Raw genomic sequence first — 17,537 nt, 5'->3', positions numbered from 1 at the left:
TCACTCGACAAGTGGAAACCTGTATTAAATAGTCTGCTAAACTACGTAATAAAGTGTTCAAATTAGGTTCTAATTTATAAACTTTTAAATATATTAATTTGCTTGATTTTTTTTTATACAAATACACGTTGGCCTATACATATTATTAGCTTATGTTTTATAATTTTTTATCTTAACACATTTAAGACATATAGATCTTGAAAATGATTCCTTACCAGTTTTATTTTATTAACTCTGTTTTGCTTAGTTTTTACTATGTATTTTTCTATTTTCGGTTTGATGTATTCTTTGTTCTTTTCTCTTTTTTTTTAATAATTTTTAAATTTTTGTTGTAAAACATCTACAGAGTGGGAAATTCTCTTTAGAAGCGTAGAAAATCTCTTGTAAGTAAATTATTTGATATTGCGATTGCATAATTACGGATGTGTTTTGGGTTGTTTAAATATTCATATTGTTTTTGTTGTTGAAAATAGAGGAAAAGCAGCGCCTCCTGCTCATAACTGGGCTGGGAGGAGAGACGCGAGAATAGCTCCAGCAGCTTGTTCGAATTTCTTGTCATGCACGACGGCGCTCTTCATCAGTATGAATCATGAGGCGCTGTTCGATTCGCCGTTACTCTCATGGAAATTGGTGCCATTCACAATAAACGAAGTGCCCAGGCCATACAGATGACCCGAATATTTCGCATGGTCGATATTATCCTCAAAGAACATCTGAAAATAAATAATATTTAATAACAGTTTCGACAAGTATAACAGCTACTATGTGTATAACAGTTTGTATGTGTAGAACAGTTTAATTACTATTTGAAATTGGACAAAAAGAAGTTAGTTATTGTCTTTAAAATTTAGAATGAGTTAGTAAGGCATTAATGATAAGCAACATGAACAAACATTTAGATGAGACTATATAAGCATATATGTATATGTGTTTATGAAGTGTGAAGCAACAAAGAAGATATTGAAAAACACAAGAAGATATTTTTACATAGATAAATAAATTTCAAGTTACATACCATTTACCAATTTGTGATGTCGAAATTATATATATTTTTTGTTTAATTTTGCTTTGAGCAAACGATTTTTGTAAAACTATTTTTAAACGGGTTAAACACTTGCTATTAATAACATTCCACAGTGCAATGAAAACTTTATGAAAACATTATCCCAATTCACTCAAAATTATAACGATAAAAGAAAACATACGCTTTGGTATTAGACACATAATTGTTAAAAATAATTAAAGCACCAGCTTAAACCAGCTTAATTAAAAATAATAATTAAAATATTTATATATACTGCTTCACGAATATTTTATCCCTGTATCACAAAATAATTTTCACTAGATAATAAAATGAAATCTATAAAGAATTAACTATGTATACTAATATTTTTGTTATCACTATCAAATACCGAAATAATATAAATTTGTTTTAGTTAAGATGCAAATTTGTAAGCAATAAATAATGTATTAAAGCAAAATGTTTTGTAGTTAAGCAAATGTGTGCAAGCAGATGATAGTGATTAAAAAATATTTCTGATAAACAAAATACATAAGATATATAGATATAGATATGATATGTGTCAATGTGTACGTAAAGCCCAGAAACCACAAATGATTAACAATAATGAAAAAGAAAATTATTGAATTTCAATTCATTGTTTTAATTTTCTATTCAAATTTCAGCAAACTTAGCTCGTTGCACTGTCTTCATTTTTTTTTTTTTTTTTTTTTTTTTTTTTTTAACATGTTTCACATGATTTCCTTTTTTTTTTTTTTTTTACAACTGTAACTAACTAAAAATGGTTAGAAAATGTGTTTTTTTGTTTGTGTTTTTCTTCATCAAGAAATAAAGTTTGGATTTTTTACAAAAATTGTGTTGGGTTAGGTTTTAGCCGATGAAAGTGCGTTGCATGCAGCATAACAAATAAAATGTATTTCGTATGTATCCAGCGGCGTCTAAAATCTGATTAGGAGTATTATAAATGCGTAAGAAATGATAAAAAAAAAAAAAAAAAAAAAAACAAAATAGGAGGAGTAGGACTATGTACACAAGGAGAGAAATAAGAAAACAATTGTTGAAAGTTAAAAAGAATGTGATTTTGAAACATTAAACCTTAACAACTGATAAATGATAAGTGGTTAATGAAAAAGCAAGATATTTGCAATGCATCCGCGCAATAACAACAACAACAATAACTTCAACAACATAGCTGTGGCAACAGCAGTCACAGCAACACTTGCAACGTTAAGATTGCGTGTTGTTGAGGCTGCTGCTGCTGCTATTGCTTGTGGTGCCCAAGAGGCTCTGGGCACCAGACGATGGCGGTGGTGTGACGGTGCGTGTATAGACTGTGATGGTAAAGCCTACGGCTTGAGAGCGTGTGATTATTTGTGACATGCTTAGGCTGTCGCCGTTCGTCTTAGCTGTTGTCGTCGTCGACGTCGTCGTTGTTGTTGTTGTACTACGGGGACTGCTGAAGCTGCTGTTGTCGCTATTGTCGTCGCAGCTGCCACTGGGGACTGCAATAAAATTATTGCTTCGCAAACTGACCAGAACAACCGACTTAAGGTGCATGTTATGCTCAAGTACATGGGGAAAGAATACACAAGGCTCTTCAATGTCAAAGTGAAAACCAAATGTGTGTTGTACCTCACGCATTTTGAAGAAAGCCATGCCCGTTAATAACGCATCCGAACCGGCCTGATGCTGTGGACCGACACGTCGCAGCTCCAGCTGATCGGCCACTTCCTGCAGGCCGCCCTTCAGATTTTTGCATGACTTCATCAAATATTTAATATCAAAGATATTGGGAAAATATATATGCAGCAACTCAAAGAAGTCGCTCTCGTCCGCGGGTAGATTCTGATCGGTTAACAGCTTCAGGAGATATCCAAAATCGTAGCCGGAGTGAAAGCAAAGCCATTTGATATTATCCATCAGCACAATGCCTGAGCTCATCAGCAGCTCGGCAAAATCGATTGGATCGATGCCGTCCTCTTCATGTTTCTTAAACTGAATTCCTGAATTCTGAAGCAAATCTATCGAGTCTTGCGCATACATATCCTCGCTGCAATAGAGTAACAGAGTTAGGGTATTACCCTTACTAACACGCCAACCTTACCTTAGATTGAACTTAAAGTTGAACTGCCACGTGGAGTAGCCCGGCGGCGTTTTACCATCATCGTCCATAAACGTGAGGCCTAGCTGTATAATCCTCAGCAAATCGACATTACATCTCAGTAATTGATAATGATAATCGGCGGTCGATCGAAATTCACCAACGGGTCGCGCCACAACGCCCGGAAATTCTGTGTCCATGGCAACATAATGATATTTCTGCACTACCTTTCGTATGGTGCGAAACTCCTCTTCTAGATTATGTTTCCACACGTCCCGTATGCCGCACTCCTCATTGCTGGGTATATGCACCTGGCCATGCGCCCCGCCGCTGATGGCCGATGGCATTGTCTGTGAATGGTTAAGCTTTGTATAACACCTTTTGAAAAATATATATATTCGTGAAAATATGTGAATGTTGGTGTTGCGGTTGTTGGAGCCCATTTGAATGATTCGTTTGATTAAGAATTCCTCACAGCCATTTGTCTTCATTCGACTTCTTTTATTTATTATTTTTTTGTTGCTTTTACAATATATATACATATATACATATGCTTATAAAGATATGTATATATGTATACATATAAATATCATATTTTCAAATTTATAGACAAAGAAGTCTCTGGTCCTATATACATATCTAAAATACATATATAAAAACTATTATTAAACAGCATCAACAGACGACTCGATCTATCAAGATCGAAACTTAGCAGGGCCTCAGACATTTCAGTATCTAAAGCAAAGCGGAACGATGATGATTGCAATATCTAATAGATCTATCATTTATCTAGACTGATCTTAAATTTTAATTTTTTCTAGGAATTTGGAATAAAATGGATTTTATGGAAAACTTCGTTTGTTTGTAGCTTAACTGTTTGAAGTTTCAGTATACTTTATCCCTTGATTTTACTATAGTTAATTATGATATAGAATTTCGTCAGAGACTAGCTGACGTTCCTTAAGAAATATACGACTATCATTAGAATTCAGCAGGGCTCCATTTGAGTGTACTATATGCATATAAGGAAGTGTCTAAATAGAAATTTCTTAAATGGAATGTTAGCAACATAAAGATATACGAAGTAGCCAGGCCAATTGGTTAACACAGTCGGAATTAAAGAAAAATTTTTCTGTTTTTGGAGTGCGAATAGTTATTGAAATATTTGCGTTTTTTGTTCTTTGCCAATTTTGTAGTTAGAGAGGTGCTACATAATTTTGCCCGCTGCTTAAGAAAAACCAAATGCACATAAAAACAAAGTGGCAATAGAGAGATCTAATTGGTTGATTTTAAGGATTGGTTTACTTTGTGATTGGGAGTTACTTGGGCGCTACTTACATCGTCGACGGTCGCCGTCTGTTGCTGCCGCTGCAGAGCTGCTTCAGCCACCTTCTCACCAAAGTTAACCTTAAGCTATGTATAAGTAATTTTTTTCTTTCGAGTGTGTTTGTTTGTTTGCTTTTTTCTTATAGTTTGAATTTAGTTCTCTGAGCTTTTTAGTGTGATCTCACAGCATCGCCTGTAAGAGAACGTTAAGCAACGTTGACTTCAAGGCTAGCGAAATTGGAATATTTAAACAACTGTTGGTTGGAATCAACATAAATTGGTAATCAATAATCAAAGAAAATTAACATACATTATCTCTATATACATAGATATTGGAAAGCAATATGCATAATGCTCTCTCGTTTTAATTGAATGATTGCCTCAGCAAGAGTGAAAGGAGTGAAGGAGGAAGAACTTCTAGAATAGAATATAATTTTGAGCAGTTGCTTGCAAACCGCCTGCATGGGGTGCGGTCAAGGGTCATGTGATGTGCATTATCAAAATAATGGCGACACATAGGTATCCAAACAAAAAAGAAGACGATTAGCGACACAATTTAAACTGGGGCACGGCTGAATGCGACTGCAATTTTTGCCGCGCTTTAAAATGCAACCGCCTTTTTTATATTACACACTGTTTACATATATGCATGTGTGTGCGAACGTGTGTTTGAGAGAAAGAGAGAGAGATCCAAGCGCACACATCTACACATTCAATGCAAGTGTGTTTGTAATCAATACACGCATATGCGGAAAATGTGTGCAGTTGAACGTGAAAATCGAAGGCCGCCACCGTTGTAATAAGGAAGCCCTTATGCCTGCCAATGGCCTAAAATAACAATTGATTTGGCATTACCTTGCCTCTGGAAACTTACCCATTTCATAGTATGCTTGGTTGTTTTTACAAAAATGCTTTTTTGGCTGCTGCTGCCGAATGAGTTTCACTTTTCGGGTTCTATATATTTTTGGTATTGCTGCAGTATGCGTTAAGACGGATTTGCGGCTTTGCGAATGGTAACCGAAATGAAGTCCGGTATTAGAGCGATGACTGTGGCGTTAAATAAATTAATTGGCGTAAATGTTGTTTATGTTAAAGTGCCATAATGAAAGAAATGAATCTGTGGTAGTGTTAAAAACAGCGCAATGTTTCTAGTGTTGCACAACGAGAAACCAAGAGACAAAACCTGGGCTGCACAATAACTTGTGGCTCTTTTTTTGGAATTTTGTATAGCTATGTCTTACTGTGAATAAGTATTTAAAATAAACAAACAAAAATATTTCCATTCTCAATGACTTACTAGGTTTAATTTTACTATAAACTTCATTGTTTATTTAAATGACTTACAGTTTCATTCATGTCAAATAGATGGCGCTGCTATCTGCGGTCAAGATGGCAGCTCTTCACAATCAGCTGTTTGAGTTTTAATGCACAATATGCAGCTCGTTTATTGTGTTTATTAAGCATTGTGATATAAAAAAACGTAGTAAGTGAGTAGGATGTGCCATTTGAGTAGTTTCGTTAAGGACATTTATCAAGTAAATGAATTTGGCAAAATGCTTTACTGCTATTTGTAATACGTGAGCAGCGTACCTGTCTTTGCCCATGTATTCAGTAGAGATTTAGACAGCGAAGCGCGTTGTTGCCGGTGGCCACTGTGCCCAGAAATTCAGAATTGTTTTGAAAACAAGAAGTAAGTTTGAAATGCAGGAAACCTTAAGAAATGAACGTTCAATTTGGAAGAAATGTTTTGCTGAGTGTTTAATTTACACATGTTTTAAAGGCTGCGCACTCATGCCAGCGTCATCAGTGAGTAATTTCTAAACATCTTTCACTTGGCCCATTTTATTTGTGTGTGTTTACAGTAAAGTGCGTAACTGAAAGAGCTGTTGGTAATGTTAAATACTCTTTTTCCACATTTGCACATAGGCCAATTGAGACGAATTGGAGTCTCTGTGTGTTTCGCTTGTTTGTTTATCTGCCTCAGCCAAAACTAGTTTTTTCTTATCTTCCCAATTAGAGGCAATCAATTGGGCATTGACTTGCGAGTGAGAGCTTTAGCGGTTAAAAAACGCGGGCATTTCATTAAGCAGCCTACAAGCACACATACATATGTACATACTTACATTTACATGACGGCGCTTTTTGAATTGTTTTCTTTTAAATAGTCCGGTGATAATAAACGTGTTTTGTGTCCGAAAAGGCTTCTTGACGTGGCATTTCCTTAGAGCTCCAATCTAAAAATTGTGACAGCTTTTGAGAATTCTTATGCATTTATCTTTTTAATTGCCTGTGAACTTGTTTTTATTTTATTTTAAACTGCAAAAACAAGTTTTAAAGCTCACGAGTAAAGATATATTATTATTAGCTGTTACCTATTTTCCATTGCTATAAAAGTTTAATTTTATTTTAATTTTTACAAATATTTAATAAAAAACATAGCTAACTAGAAATAGCCAACTGGAAATTGAGTTTTTATTTGTAAAATATATTTTTGTCTAGAAATCTTTAGACATCTGTATGTATGTATTTCAGGTTGTTTATTTGATATAATCAAAATTCAAGTATGCTTTCAGTGATTAAAAAAATATTTCTAATGAAATTAATAATTCTATTTTATATCATAAATATTAAAAAATAGTATTAAGAAATGCAAATTTAAGTTTATGAATAACAAAAAATTAATGATTAATAAAAATTAATTATATAATTGTAATAACGGTAAAATAATAAAGAAATATAAGTTTACCCATAGCTTACATTAAAATTAATAACGTGATTTTAGACGTAATACATTAAAATATATACAATGCCTAAATTATAATAAATAAAGAAACAATTAAAATGTGAATAATTGAATATGTTATAAAAAAATAAAGTTAATTTTTTTTCGCGCAATAGTTTGGTAATCTTTAGCGAATGCTTTCGATAAATATTTATGTTAGTGTATATAAAGTTCTTATCGCGCCTATTTCGTATCTGATTATGAATGCAAATAGTTTCATAATATAACAAGGCCGACTCAATAAGTATGCCAAAGCTCTTAATATAAACTTGAATCAACAGTAAATGTAGAATTTCGTCTATGATTAGGGTATATGTAGTATTTATTATGAGATAGGATTGAAAGACTCAAATTAAAATTCAATTGAATTGCGCCCATTTGTTTATATATTTATTTTATTTACATATGCCGTATATGCCGTATGTATGTAGTTTAGTGATCACGTTTTGTTGTGTCGCACTCTTATTAAGTAAATTGTATCAAATCGTGCGACATAAATAATTTCTGCACGCGATCGACGACTGCGTTGAAATTTCGTCAGTCGTCGAGCAACTGTCGAGGCATTCTGATCGCTCTGTCAATTGGCTATCAATTTTGTTCGTATAAAATAAACAAAATTTAACAATTGGTATCTTGTTCTGAAGTTGTGTAACGTGTTTATCTTTCCAAAGCTACATTTGTGCAAACATTTATGTATGTCTTTTCATATTTGGAAAAAGGGAGAATCGTTTCTTATGAAATATATGTGAAAGTTGCAGCTCGTTTTAAGTACGATGCTTCAAATAGTATTGAAAATTAAAATATTTATTACTTTCTGTATTTAAATGATAGTTTAGTTAAATTGAAGAGAATAGCATAGAAAGCTATGGTGCATGAAGAACGAAAGAAAGAGAGAGATAAAAATAGAAATAAAGGGAGGTAGACAGAGACAAAGACATACTGAGAGTGAGAGATCTAGTTAGATGGAGGGAGCTATAGGTAGGTAAAGGTATATGTAGATGTATAGAGAGATAGAGACAGAGAAAGCTATGTAGATATTTGGAGAGAGAGAGAGAGAGAGAGAGAGAGAGAGAGAGAGAGAGAGAGAGAGAGAGAGAGAGAGAGAGAGAGGGAGAGAAAGAGAGGGAGAGAGAGTGAGTGAAAAAAAAAACAGTTAGTACATATTCCCACTCTCATGTCACTGGCCAATTGGGACTCACATTAAAATAAATTTGAACTCTGCAGCTTGTTAAAAAAATCCCCACTTTATTTATACCTAATCTGATTATATACAGTTGTGTTCGTTCTATCCTAGAACTAGTTCATGTTACATTGATTCAGAGAATTCCGTAATCTAAACAATTGTCTGCAATATGTATGATGTGCACAGACGGGAAAGACTATACTATATATATATCAATTATAAAGCGTTGTATAGAATTGCAGAGAAGGGCAATAGAGATCGAACTATTGAATAATTGAATAATTGATTTATGGCATTTAGGAGTGTGTAGAAGTATTACAAATAGCGCCTAATACTACAAATGTGTTTATATGATCTCTGATCAATAAAATAAGAATTGATAAATATATGTATAAACAATTCTAAACAATTCTTCTAAAATTCTTACAGATACAGATAGCTCAAGATGCCTATGAAGAGCTTGAGTGTTTTGCTGCCTGGCCTAAAATGGTTGCAAGGATATACGGCGCAGGATGCGGTGGCTGATCTGATAGCGGGCATTACGGTGGGCCTGACGGTGCTGCCACAGGGCTTGGCCTATGCCACGCTGGCCGGCCTGGAGCCGCAGTATGGCCTCTACTCCGCATTTGTGGGCGGCATAGTGTACGCATTGCTGGGCAGTTGTCGCCAGGTGACGATTGGACCGACAGCATTGTTGGCTCTCATGACCAGCCGGCACACGGGCTTTGGCCTGGACTCGGGTCCAGCCTATGGAATACTATTGTGCCTAATCTCAGGCATTGTGGAGCTGGCAATGGCTGTGCTCAAACTGGGCGCCCTGGTGGACCTCATTTCGTTGCCCGTTACAGTGGGCTTCACGTCGGCAACGGCCGTCATTATAGGCACCTCGCAGCTGAAGGGTTTGTTGGGTTTGCGTGGCGGCTCTGGGTCGGATTTTTTGAATACCATGCGCTCTGTTTTCGGCAATCTGCACCAGGTGCGTTATGGAGATCTGACATTGGGACTGGTCTCCATATTTGTGCTCCTGCTGCTGCGAGTGAGTTGTCTATGGAGTCCTTTCCTGAGCTCTAACTGAAACGTTTATCTTACAGAGATTAAAGAATGTCAAGCTGGCAAATCGCGTGGGCAACTTGCGGGCTCAGCAGCTACTCAGCGGCAGCATTTGGGTCATATGCACCGGACGCAATGCACTCGTAGTGCTTATGTCTAGTGTGCTGGCTTATAGCCAGTGCGGTGAGCAGACGGACTGTCCATTCATACTCACGGGCAAGGTGAAGAGTGGCTTGCCGAGCTTGGCGCTGCCCAAGTTCGAGACAACAATTATTGGCCAGAATGGCACCGAGGAGCATCAGAATTTTGAGGATATGGTGAGTTCAGCAGTCGCTGCGTTTATGTAATGATTATGAATATATTTCGTCTATTTTGCAGCTTTCGGAACTGGGACCCTCCATGCTGATCCTGCCCATAATTGCTGTGCTTGGCAACGTGGCCATTTCGAAAGCTTTTGGCGGCGTCGGATTGAGTCCGACGCGCGAGCTGGTCGCCCTCTCGCTGAGCAACATTTGTGGCTCCTTTTGCAGCTCGATGCCAGTCACCGGGTCCTTCTCGCGCAGCGCTGTCAATCATGCGAGTGGAGTGCGTACGCCCATCGGGGGCTGCTATACGAGTTTGCTGGTGCTGCTGGCTCTGGGTCTGCTTGCTCCCTACTTCCAGTACATACCCAAGGCGGCGTTGAGTGCTGTCATCATTTCGGCTGTGATATTTATGATTGAGTTTGAGGTCATTCGGCCGCTGTGGCGGTGCAGTCGGCGTGAATTGCTGCCGGGCGCAATCACCTTTGTCATGAGCTTGGCAATAGGCGTGGAGATTGGTCTGCTGCTGGGTGTTGGCGCCGATGTCGCTTTCCTCGTTTATCGGGCAGCCAGACCAGTTCTGACCGTCTCCAAATTGCAGACTATCAATGGCATTAGCTACATTCTGATACGGCCCAAGCACAGTTCGCTGTATTTTCCGGCCATCGAATGGGTGCGCAATGGCATCTCAAAGGCGCTCTCCACGCACGGCACAGCGCCCGTTGTCCTGGACTGCGCGCAGGTGCATGGTATGTATGATAAGAATATCGGATTGGTACATACTTTTCACTGTATTTCTTCAATATTTCGATCTTAGATTTCGATTTCACAGCCGCTCGCGGCATGGGTAATCTGCACAAGGAGCTGGCCAAGGCGAATGTGCCGTTGTTTCTAATGGGCGCAGACAAGAATATTGGCGTCATACTGAAAGAGTCGACAAATATTGATTTTCCCACGATAGATTGTCCCAATGATCTGGAGTTCATTCTGGAGCACAGTAAGCAATGGATATACAATGGATATACATAGATCATCCTAAATATTCTCCTCTTGCAGCTCCCAATTATGAGCTGCATTTGCAAGTGACTGCGCCGCTGGTGGACTCAAACGCCGACGACATAGTCACTGAACTGAGCACGCTGAGTGCAAAGAGTACGTGAACATATCGAAGCTTCGCTTGGAAACAGAATTGCCTACGATAAAGCGCACACAGTTGAAGCTGCCGTCACAATTTAATACTCTTCCAAAGCAGCTATTTTTTACCTCGATGTCTAAGCCTTCTCACAGTTCTAGCTAAGTTTTTAACTGCCACACATCCAATTGGTTCGTTGTCATTCCTCTATTTATACCGCAATCGAATAACTAACTTATTGTAAATTGTAAATATGATTTATGTTGTCCATGTTCAATTAGATTAAGTTATGCTAACTTCAGTTGCACTGCATACGGGATATTTTATTACCAATTCAAAAGAGAGAGAGAGAGAGAGATAAATATTAGATAGATTATACATTGAATATATACATGAATATATGAATTGATTGATACATTCTATTTATAATTGCTTAGGTAGGTTAGATCAAATGTTTTTATATGCTTTAGACAATTGGAAGAACGCCAAAGCTGGCCACCTTACGCATATTGCCGTGGTTGCGAGCCAAGCGCATGTTGCCCTGCTCTCCCCAGCTACCCCAGGAGTTTTTGATCAGCCAAAAGTCTCGAGCGTAGCCTACGGCAAGCACGCAATGATTCACGTGTTGGCCACAGGAAGGATAGCTGAAGATGCCGCTACGATAGTGATGGAATTTACTAGCATCGACGCACACCGAAACCGGACCCCTTTCTGCGATAGCGTGAGCCAATGCCTTCTCGCTGTGTGGCACTCTTTCCACCCCAGAGACCGTAGCGCCAATGCCTGAGCGACGGTAGCGACAGTATTCATTGCGGGCCTCATACGGATATGCCGACTCAGTGTCATTACCACGGTTGTCCTTGACACACCTTAGCGCAGCTGCTGGCCAACCGCCTTGACAGCCGTGATTGTTGTACGGAACGGAGCAGTCCACTAAATATTGTTCGGATAGCGAAATCAATTTCTTGGTCTTTATGAAATGTTGACTCTCAAGAGCGCCCGTAACGGAAAATGCCCAACAGGAACCGCAGCTACCTTGATTCTTCATCGCTGAAACGGCGCCCTTGCGACGCCAGTCAACCTCTTCTGTAATTTCAATATTGTGGGGTAAATAGATCGAGTCGATGCTGGAGTCGAAATTGGTGGTGTTCATATTGGACAACATTATTTGCTTGAACTCCTCTGGCAGCATGTCCGAGAACTGGTTGATGCCCATCTCGTAGGTCTCCAAGCCCCTGGCATAGCGTGCGTTGTGCTTGTCGATGGTTTCCTTGTTGAGCTTAAAGATCTCCATGCGCAGGTTCTCCTCGTCGATGTCCTCGTAGCTCTTCTCATGCTTCAACTTGAAGGCCTCAAATTCGGCGGCAAGCACATCCTCGTAGATGATTGCCTGACTGGAGGCCACGAGCAGAGCGATTAATACTATAACAACCGACTTCATCTTTAGCTTTGAATGTGGAACAATGAGGTGAGCTTTGAAAGGTGTTCTTCTTTATATATCCCCAGTATGGCCCGCATATTTGTTATTTGTCCCTAATAGCAATTATTTTTGGACTACATATTGAGGTTGTGGTTAAACGATAAATCGACTTGCCATTTCAAGTAAATTGGAAATCAGTGTATAGTCACCATCGCTTATTCTGAGAAGGTGACACTTTATGTACGCATTACCGATTTCATAAAAATATTCATTTTATTTATTGCTAAGTATGAGAATATATTTGGCACTAATGTAAAGTGCTTATGGCATTAAAGTTAAAACAAAAAATGTTTTGCATACATTAGGGCGCTTTCCATTTTTTTTTTTAAATATATTTTATTTAAACAGGCTTTTTACTACCTAATTGGCAGCTTAACAAGTTGAACATAAAGACACAATTATTTACAGTATACACTACAGAAATTTCATAACAATAACAATTTACAAAAGCATCAACAAACAATAACAATTTTTAAGTAAATCACATTCAATTTTACTTGATACATTTTTATAGGAACCTCGCAGGAAGGTCCTGTGGATGGCACTTCTTGAGTCTTCTTTTTCTGGCTGCTTTCTTAAGTCTTCTCGCCAAAGGATTTGGGTGGCACTTTTAATTTTTAAAAATTTATATTTTTTTTATACATTTTATTGCGGCTGTTGTGCTTAATTCTAAATCGCATTTTCAAATAAACCTTTACTATTAGAGTGGCTATTTGCTTTTATTGCTGCTAAGTCTAGTCTTTTCATTTAAGTCTCCGATCCATTTCCTTAGTGCTTAGTCTTGAATGGTTTGCTCTTTGTTAAGGGGTTACTATTGCAATGTATATTTGTCTTTTGCTGCGTAGTGACTATCGGGCCATCGCTTCTCAGCATCCAGTCCAGTTTTTTTAAATTCTAAACTTGCACTTTTTGATTAATGTTATTAATTATTAATGTTCTAAAAACATAAAAGTATTACAAACTTTTGCTAGTCCTTTTAAATTAGTACACATTAATTTCTACATATGTATATACATTAAGTTTTAAAAATATTTTATGTATAAATTTATATACAAAAATATTATTCAAAAATATTTTATAAAAATATTACTATAATGAGAATTTGAAATGTAATATTTTTGTCTGATTAAATAATTAATAATACATAGATCAAACAAAAGTATTACAGATATATACAAATATTTTCAAAATGTTAAAAAAAAAAATTAATTTAATAATATGTGATAACAAAGTAAAGAACACTAAATATATACATCCTATATTAAATATTACACAACTAACTCAAATCTTACTTTCCCAGCATAATTAATCACGAGAACAAATCAAAGACAAAATTTCAGATAAGTTGCCATCAAGAATGTGTCACAAATCATTTGCCCCTCGAGTGTCAGGCCCCACCTTTTCGGTGGAGGAAAGTGGAAGTGATATTAGTGCAGTCGTAGATAAATAGAAAGCCACACAGAAATTGAAACAGTTGCTTGGAAAAATCAAAGACGAGAGGCAACCAATCTTATTTGCCCCCCCAAAAACAACAACCACTGATCCCTGAAAACCTGGCCTCGTGTAATACAATCCGTGCGTAACTGCAATTACTTAGTACGTTCCGTGTGTGTCTATGTATCTGTGTATCTATGCATCTCTGTATCTTTGCGTCTGACGGATGCAGGCGCAAGAGGTGAACAAACTCTGCTGCGCATGCGTCGCCTGTCTCTGTGGTTTCTCCTCCATGCTCCGTGCTCAACACCCTACCTATACGATATGAAATATTTGTGTCCATTTCCGTCCGTGCGACAGCTCCTGTTGCCGAGTTGAATGAACCTCGCACGAATCCTGACATCCACAGAGACTTGTTGCCACTGACTGACAGTGGGTACAGTTGCTGGGCTGTCTGAGAGCTGTGTGTTTCGTTATTTAAGTTATATTTCTATTTATTGTTGTGCAATTAAAGATTTGTTAATCAAAAATCAATTTAACTTTCTTTACATACTATGTCATTCGTATTGCTAACCTAATCTCATTTATTTCTATTCATACTACGGGTATTCGGGCTTTTAGCTATGCTTTATAATATTACTATTATATTAAGAGAGGTACACTTGGTATATAACTTTGAAATCATATTATACCAATTTCATTGATTACTATATTTTTTTTTATAGTTATCTAAAACTTAAAACTGGAAAACTTAACTAAAATATAAAATAGAAAAGCTGTTGATGTGTATTTGAAATATTTTCTGTTTTATACTTTGTAAAGATTATATACATTTAATTGAATGATTTGGAGTAATTATATAGGCTCATTTAGAACATTAATAGTGTAAAATATTTTATAACTGAGATTAATTAAAAGGAATTTTAATAATAAACAAATAACGAACATATAAAATGTATTTCTGCTAAAGTTTTTTGGAAAATGATTTGTCTAGAAAATATCATTGGCAATATTATATATTTAAATCTACATATATCACTTACAAGAACTATCACTTTTATACTTCTCTAAACAGATTTGTCAGCGAAAGGAAAACAGTGGGATTTGCATATTGCCGAGCTCCATAGAAATAGACAGACACAGCGTCTGCCGAGGTAAGGAATCTAACAGAGAAGTGACGGACCCGCGTCGACTGCACGTCCAATACGGCTGGAACTATTTTTAGACAGCTCTCGTCTTCGTCTTCGTCTTCGTCTTCGCCTTCGTGCTGATCTGCCTGTCTTCCCTGGCCTCGTCTAGTTAGGAGCCGAGGGTCTCTTGTTGCCGAGGGCTGATGCTTGGGGCTGCACGCAGTGGCACAGCTCGAGCATCAATTCAATTGCATTCCAACGCGCGTTCGGTATAGAAAGAGAGAAAGAGATACGGCAGCCAATTCGAAACGGATATAGATATTGATATACGTATACGATTTCCAAAAATTAATGCTGTGCCTTGGATTATCAGTGAGTGTGATGTATACGAAATTTAAGCATTAGTGATAAACAATTGTGCTCGGTTCCTAATAAAACATACCACAAAAATATCCAAAGAGGATAACTCATATAAACATATAAATAAATTTAGTGTTAAAACTCATATAATAAATATCTTAATGCACAAACATAAAACAAATCGGCGAGGATTTTGGAATTTACTCTATTTCTAAAATTATTCAAAACGGAAAGGAATATATACATTTTTAGTTTAAATATATTTATAAAGGTATGTATGAAATTATTATTGGGTTAAAAATAAATAATATTTAAAACATAAATTTTATATATTTAATATGAGCTATTTATTTTATAGAAATAATATTTTATTTATTTATTTTTATATATTTAAAGTATTCTTTTAATTTAATTTTATAAATATTTATTTTTAAGCTCCGAATACATTTAAATATAAAACCGAATATTAAAGGAACAAAATATTTAACAAATTTTTATTATGTATATATGTAATTAAACACTACTAAAATGGAGCATGAAAATATTATTGAAATTTTGTAATAAAAATCAGAAACTGATTTAAAATAAATGGAATTACTTACACGTGATTTTTTAAAATTACATAATAAGTAAAAAACAGACAAAAAAAATATGGGAAAGATTAAAAATTAAAAATACTTTTTACAAATTTTAAAAAATCATAAGTGGGCTTTAAAATTTTACTTTAAATAAATAAATATAAAACTAGATCAAATATAGATATTAGATATATTTATTTAGATATATTTAATAGTAGATCAATATACAGATATGTATATATTATAAGTATTTCTTATTTAATTTGAGTATTCTCTACATTGTCTATTGTATACCCTACATTGATTACTGTTGCTTGCACTGCCTCTTTGCCCCTGGTAAATGAGTAATGCGAATGTAATTTGATGTCAGGGCTGGCTGACAGAATTAGCATGCCTCTTCCATGTTGCATCAAATGCTGCCAGCATACCAAATATAGCGCCAATGAGTGACCACATCCCAAAGCATTTAAGTGCCAATGTCTGGAACAAAAACAGCTTCAATTTAAATTGGAAAATACGACTGAAATATGTCGCCAGCAGCTCCCCTTTCTCCTCCTTTCCATTTCACTTTCCACAAAAGAAAAGAACAAACGACAAAAAAAAAAAAAAAAAAAAAAAAAACGATGGAGAAAAAAAAAAAACAATAAAGAAAAACCTAAGGAAAAACGTAAACAACAAGCAAAAGAGTGAACGCAGCACAAGTTCAAGATTCTCTCACAGTTAGACTCGGGGATGGGGCGGACTCCCAGCAGCTAAAAGTAGAAACATACGACGAGACGACGCAATAAACTGAATGCCGAAAGTAGTTTAATGCAGTTTGCTGGGGATCCTTGACTTCTGCTGCTGCTGCTGCTGTTCCCAACTGTTCCCCGATGCTATTTCCCGCTTTGGCGCACGACAACAACAATAACACGAACGGCAACAACAACATTGCCTTAGTTCCTCTGCCTATGAGCATTGCCGATCCAGCTCCCGTTCCCGAGCCGATAGTTTGCTTGATCTATTTTTGGCCTAGCCAAGCCCAGCATTGTTTTGTCGCCTCGAGTAATTTGTTTGTTGCGTTAGTTTTTCTGTGCAGCCTACACTGAAGAAAATAATCTATACAAATATAAAATAATAATATGAAATATAGAGCCAACGAGACAAACAGCGACACGAATCAAAAGAGAGTAAGTCAGAGTTCTTAATAAGCTGACTACATAGTTCATATATAGTTCGCATGATTTCATTTTTAGTAGATCGTAGTTTATGTAGTTTATTTTAGATAACATATGACAGTAATTCCTTAAACTTGCAGCAGATTTTGGGTTTATTAGAGCCTTACTTTACAAAGCAGAAGCTGGTTCACTTGAAGTCGTTCATTTTAGATTCATTCCAAAGTCGCAAAGGTCATTTGCACAATTTCCAACTAGTTCCAATTAGAATCAAATTTGCCATTTCATATCCAATTTTCAGCTTGAGCAAGTTTCGAAAAAGCATTAAAACAAGTTGGCAGCCCATAATTGCTAATTAGCAAATTATGCGTCTCCTTGCGCATAATTTTGCAATAAGAAGTTTACTTAGCCATTTGTACAGGTGTTTTTAGGCATACAATTGGGCGCGCAGTGTACATACATATACATAAATATACATACATAACGGCAGCTGTTGGACGTGAC

General features: G+C 36.4%; 3 protein-coding genes across 6 annotated transcripts; 1 reads left to right on the top strand and 2 right to left on the bottom strand.

Moving 5' to 3' along the window:
* Nucleotides 1–67: 67 nt before the first annotated feature.
* LOC6583092 (CCR4-NOT transcription complex subunit 7) lies at nucleotides 68–5,698 on the bottom strand. Of its 2 annotated transcripts, none has more exons than XM_002008734.4 (4): nucleotides 5,323–5,698; nucleotides 3,126–3,472; nucleotides 2,654–3,071; nucleotides 68–713 (listed from the first exon to the last, which is right to left on the bottom strand). In XM_002008734.4, exons 1-4 carry the CDS (start codon nucleotides 5,329–5,331, stop codon nucleotides 588–590), a joined length of 900 nt encoding a protein of 299 aa, XP_002008770.2. In that variant the 5' UTR covers nucleotides 5,332–5,698; the 3' UTR covers nucleotides 68–587. The 2 variants fall into 2 exon arrangements, with proteins under 2 accessions (XP_002008770.2, XP_043865390.1); XM_044009455.1 differs by lacking the exon at nucleotides 5,323–5,698 and adding an exon at nucleotides 4,461–4,641.
* A 169-nt stretch (nucleotides 5,699–5,867) lies between these two features.
* On the top strand, nucleotides 5,868–11,302 carry LOC6583091 (sodium-independent sulfate anion transporter). 3 transcript variants are annotated; one of them, XM_044009450.1, is made up of 6 exons: nucleotides 5,868–5,931; nucleotides 8,843–9,449; nucleotides 9,505–9,780; nucleotides 9,842–10,514; nucleotides 10,583–10,762; nucleotides 10,822–11,302. In XM_044009450.1, the coding sequence occupies exons 2-6, from the start codon at nucleotides 8,859–8,861 to the stop codon at nucleotides 10,923–10,925; spliced, it is 1,824 nt and encodes a 607-aa protein (XP_043865385.1). In that variant the 5' UTR covers nucleotides 5,868–5,931; nucleotides 8,843–8,858; the 3' UTR covers nucleotides 10,926–11,302. The 3 variants fall into 3 exon arrangements, with proteins under 3 accessions (XP_043865385.1, XP_032587705.1, XP_002008769.1); XM_032731814.2 differs by having other exon boundaries at nucleotides 5,875–6,138; nucleotides 8,849–9,449; XM_002008733.4 differs by having other exon boundaries at nucleotides 5,875–6,138.
* LOC6583090 (cathepsin L) lies at nucleotides 11,258–12,438 on the bottom strand. The gene has a single exon (XM_002008732.4). The coding sequence runs from the start codon at nucleotides 12,336–12,338 to the stop codon at nucleotides 11,364–11,366; it is 975 nt and encodes a 324-aa protein (XP_002008768.1). The 5' UTR covers nucleotides 12,339–12,438; the 3' UTR covers nucleotides 11,258–11,363.
* Between the last annotated feature and the right edge of the window lie 5,099 nt (nucleotides 12,439–17,537).

Source organism: Drosophila mojavensis, unplaced genomic scaffold, assembly GCF_018153725.1.
Source record: "Drosophila mojavensis isolate 15081-1352.22 unplaced genomic scaffold, ASM1815372v1 contig_74, whole genome shotgun sequence".
NCBI classification, from domain to species: Eukaryota; Metazoa; Arthropoda; class Insecta; order Diptera; family Drosophilidae; genus Drosophila; species Drosophila mojavensis.
Note: the sequence above shows the minus strand (reverse complement) of the source record. Positions and strands in the feature narration are given on the sequence as shown.

Coding starts and splice junctions, on each gene's coding strand:
- LOC6583092 (XM_002008734.4), bottom strand. Junction 3,072..3,125: donor AACTTTAAGTTCAATCTAAG/GTAAGGTTGGCG, acceptor ACTCTATTGCAG/CGAGGATATGTATGCGCAAG. Junction 714..2,653: donor CTTTCTTCAAAATGCGTGAG/GTACAACACACA, acceptor ATTTATTTTCAG/ATGTTCTTTGAGGATAATAT.
- LOC6583091 (XM_044009450.1), top strand. CDS start 8,859: ATGCCTATGAAGAGCTTGAGTGTTTTGCTGCCTGGCCTAAAATGGTTG. Junction 10,515..10,582: donor GGACTGCGCGCAGGTGCATG/GTATGTATGATA, acceptor TTTCGATCTTAG/ATTTCGATTTCACAGCCGCT. Junction 10,763..10,821: donor GGAGTTCATTCTGGAGCACA/GTAAGCAATGGA, acceptor CTCCTCTTGCAG/CTCCCAATTATGAGCTGCAT.
- LOC6583090 (XM_002008732.4), bottom strand. CDS start 12,338: ATGAAGTCGGTTGTTATAGTATTAATCGCTCTGCTCGTGGCCTCCAGT.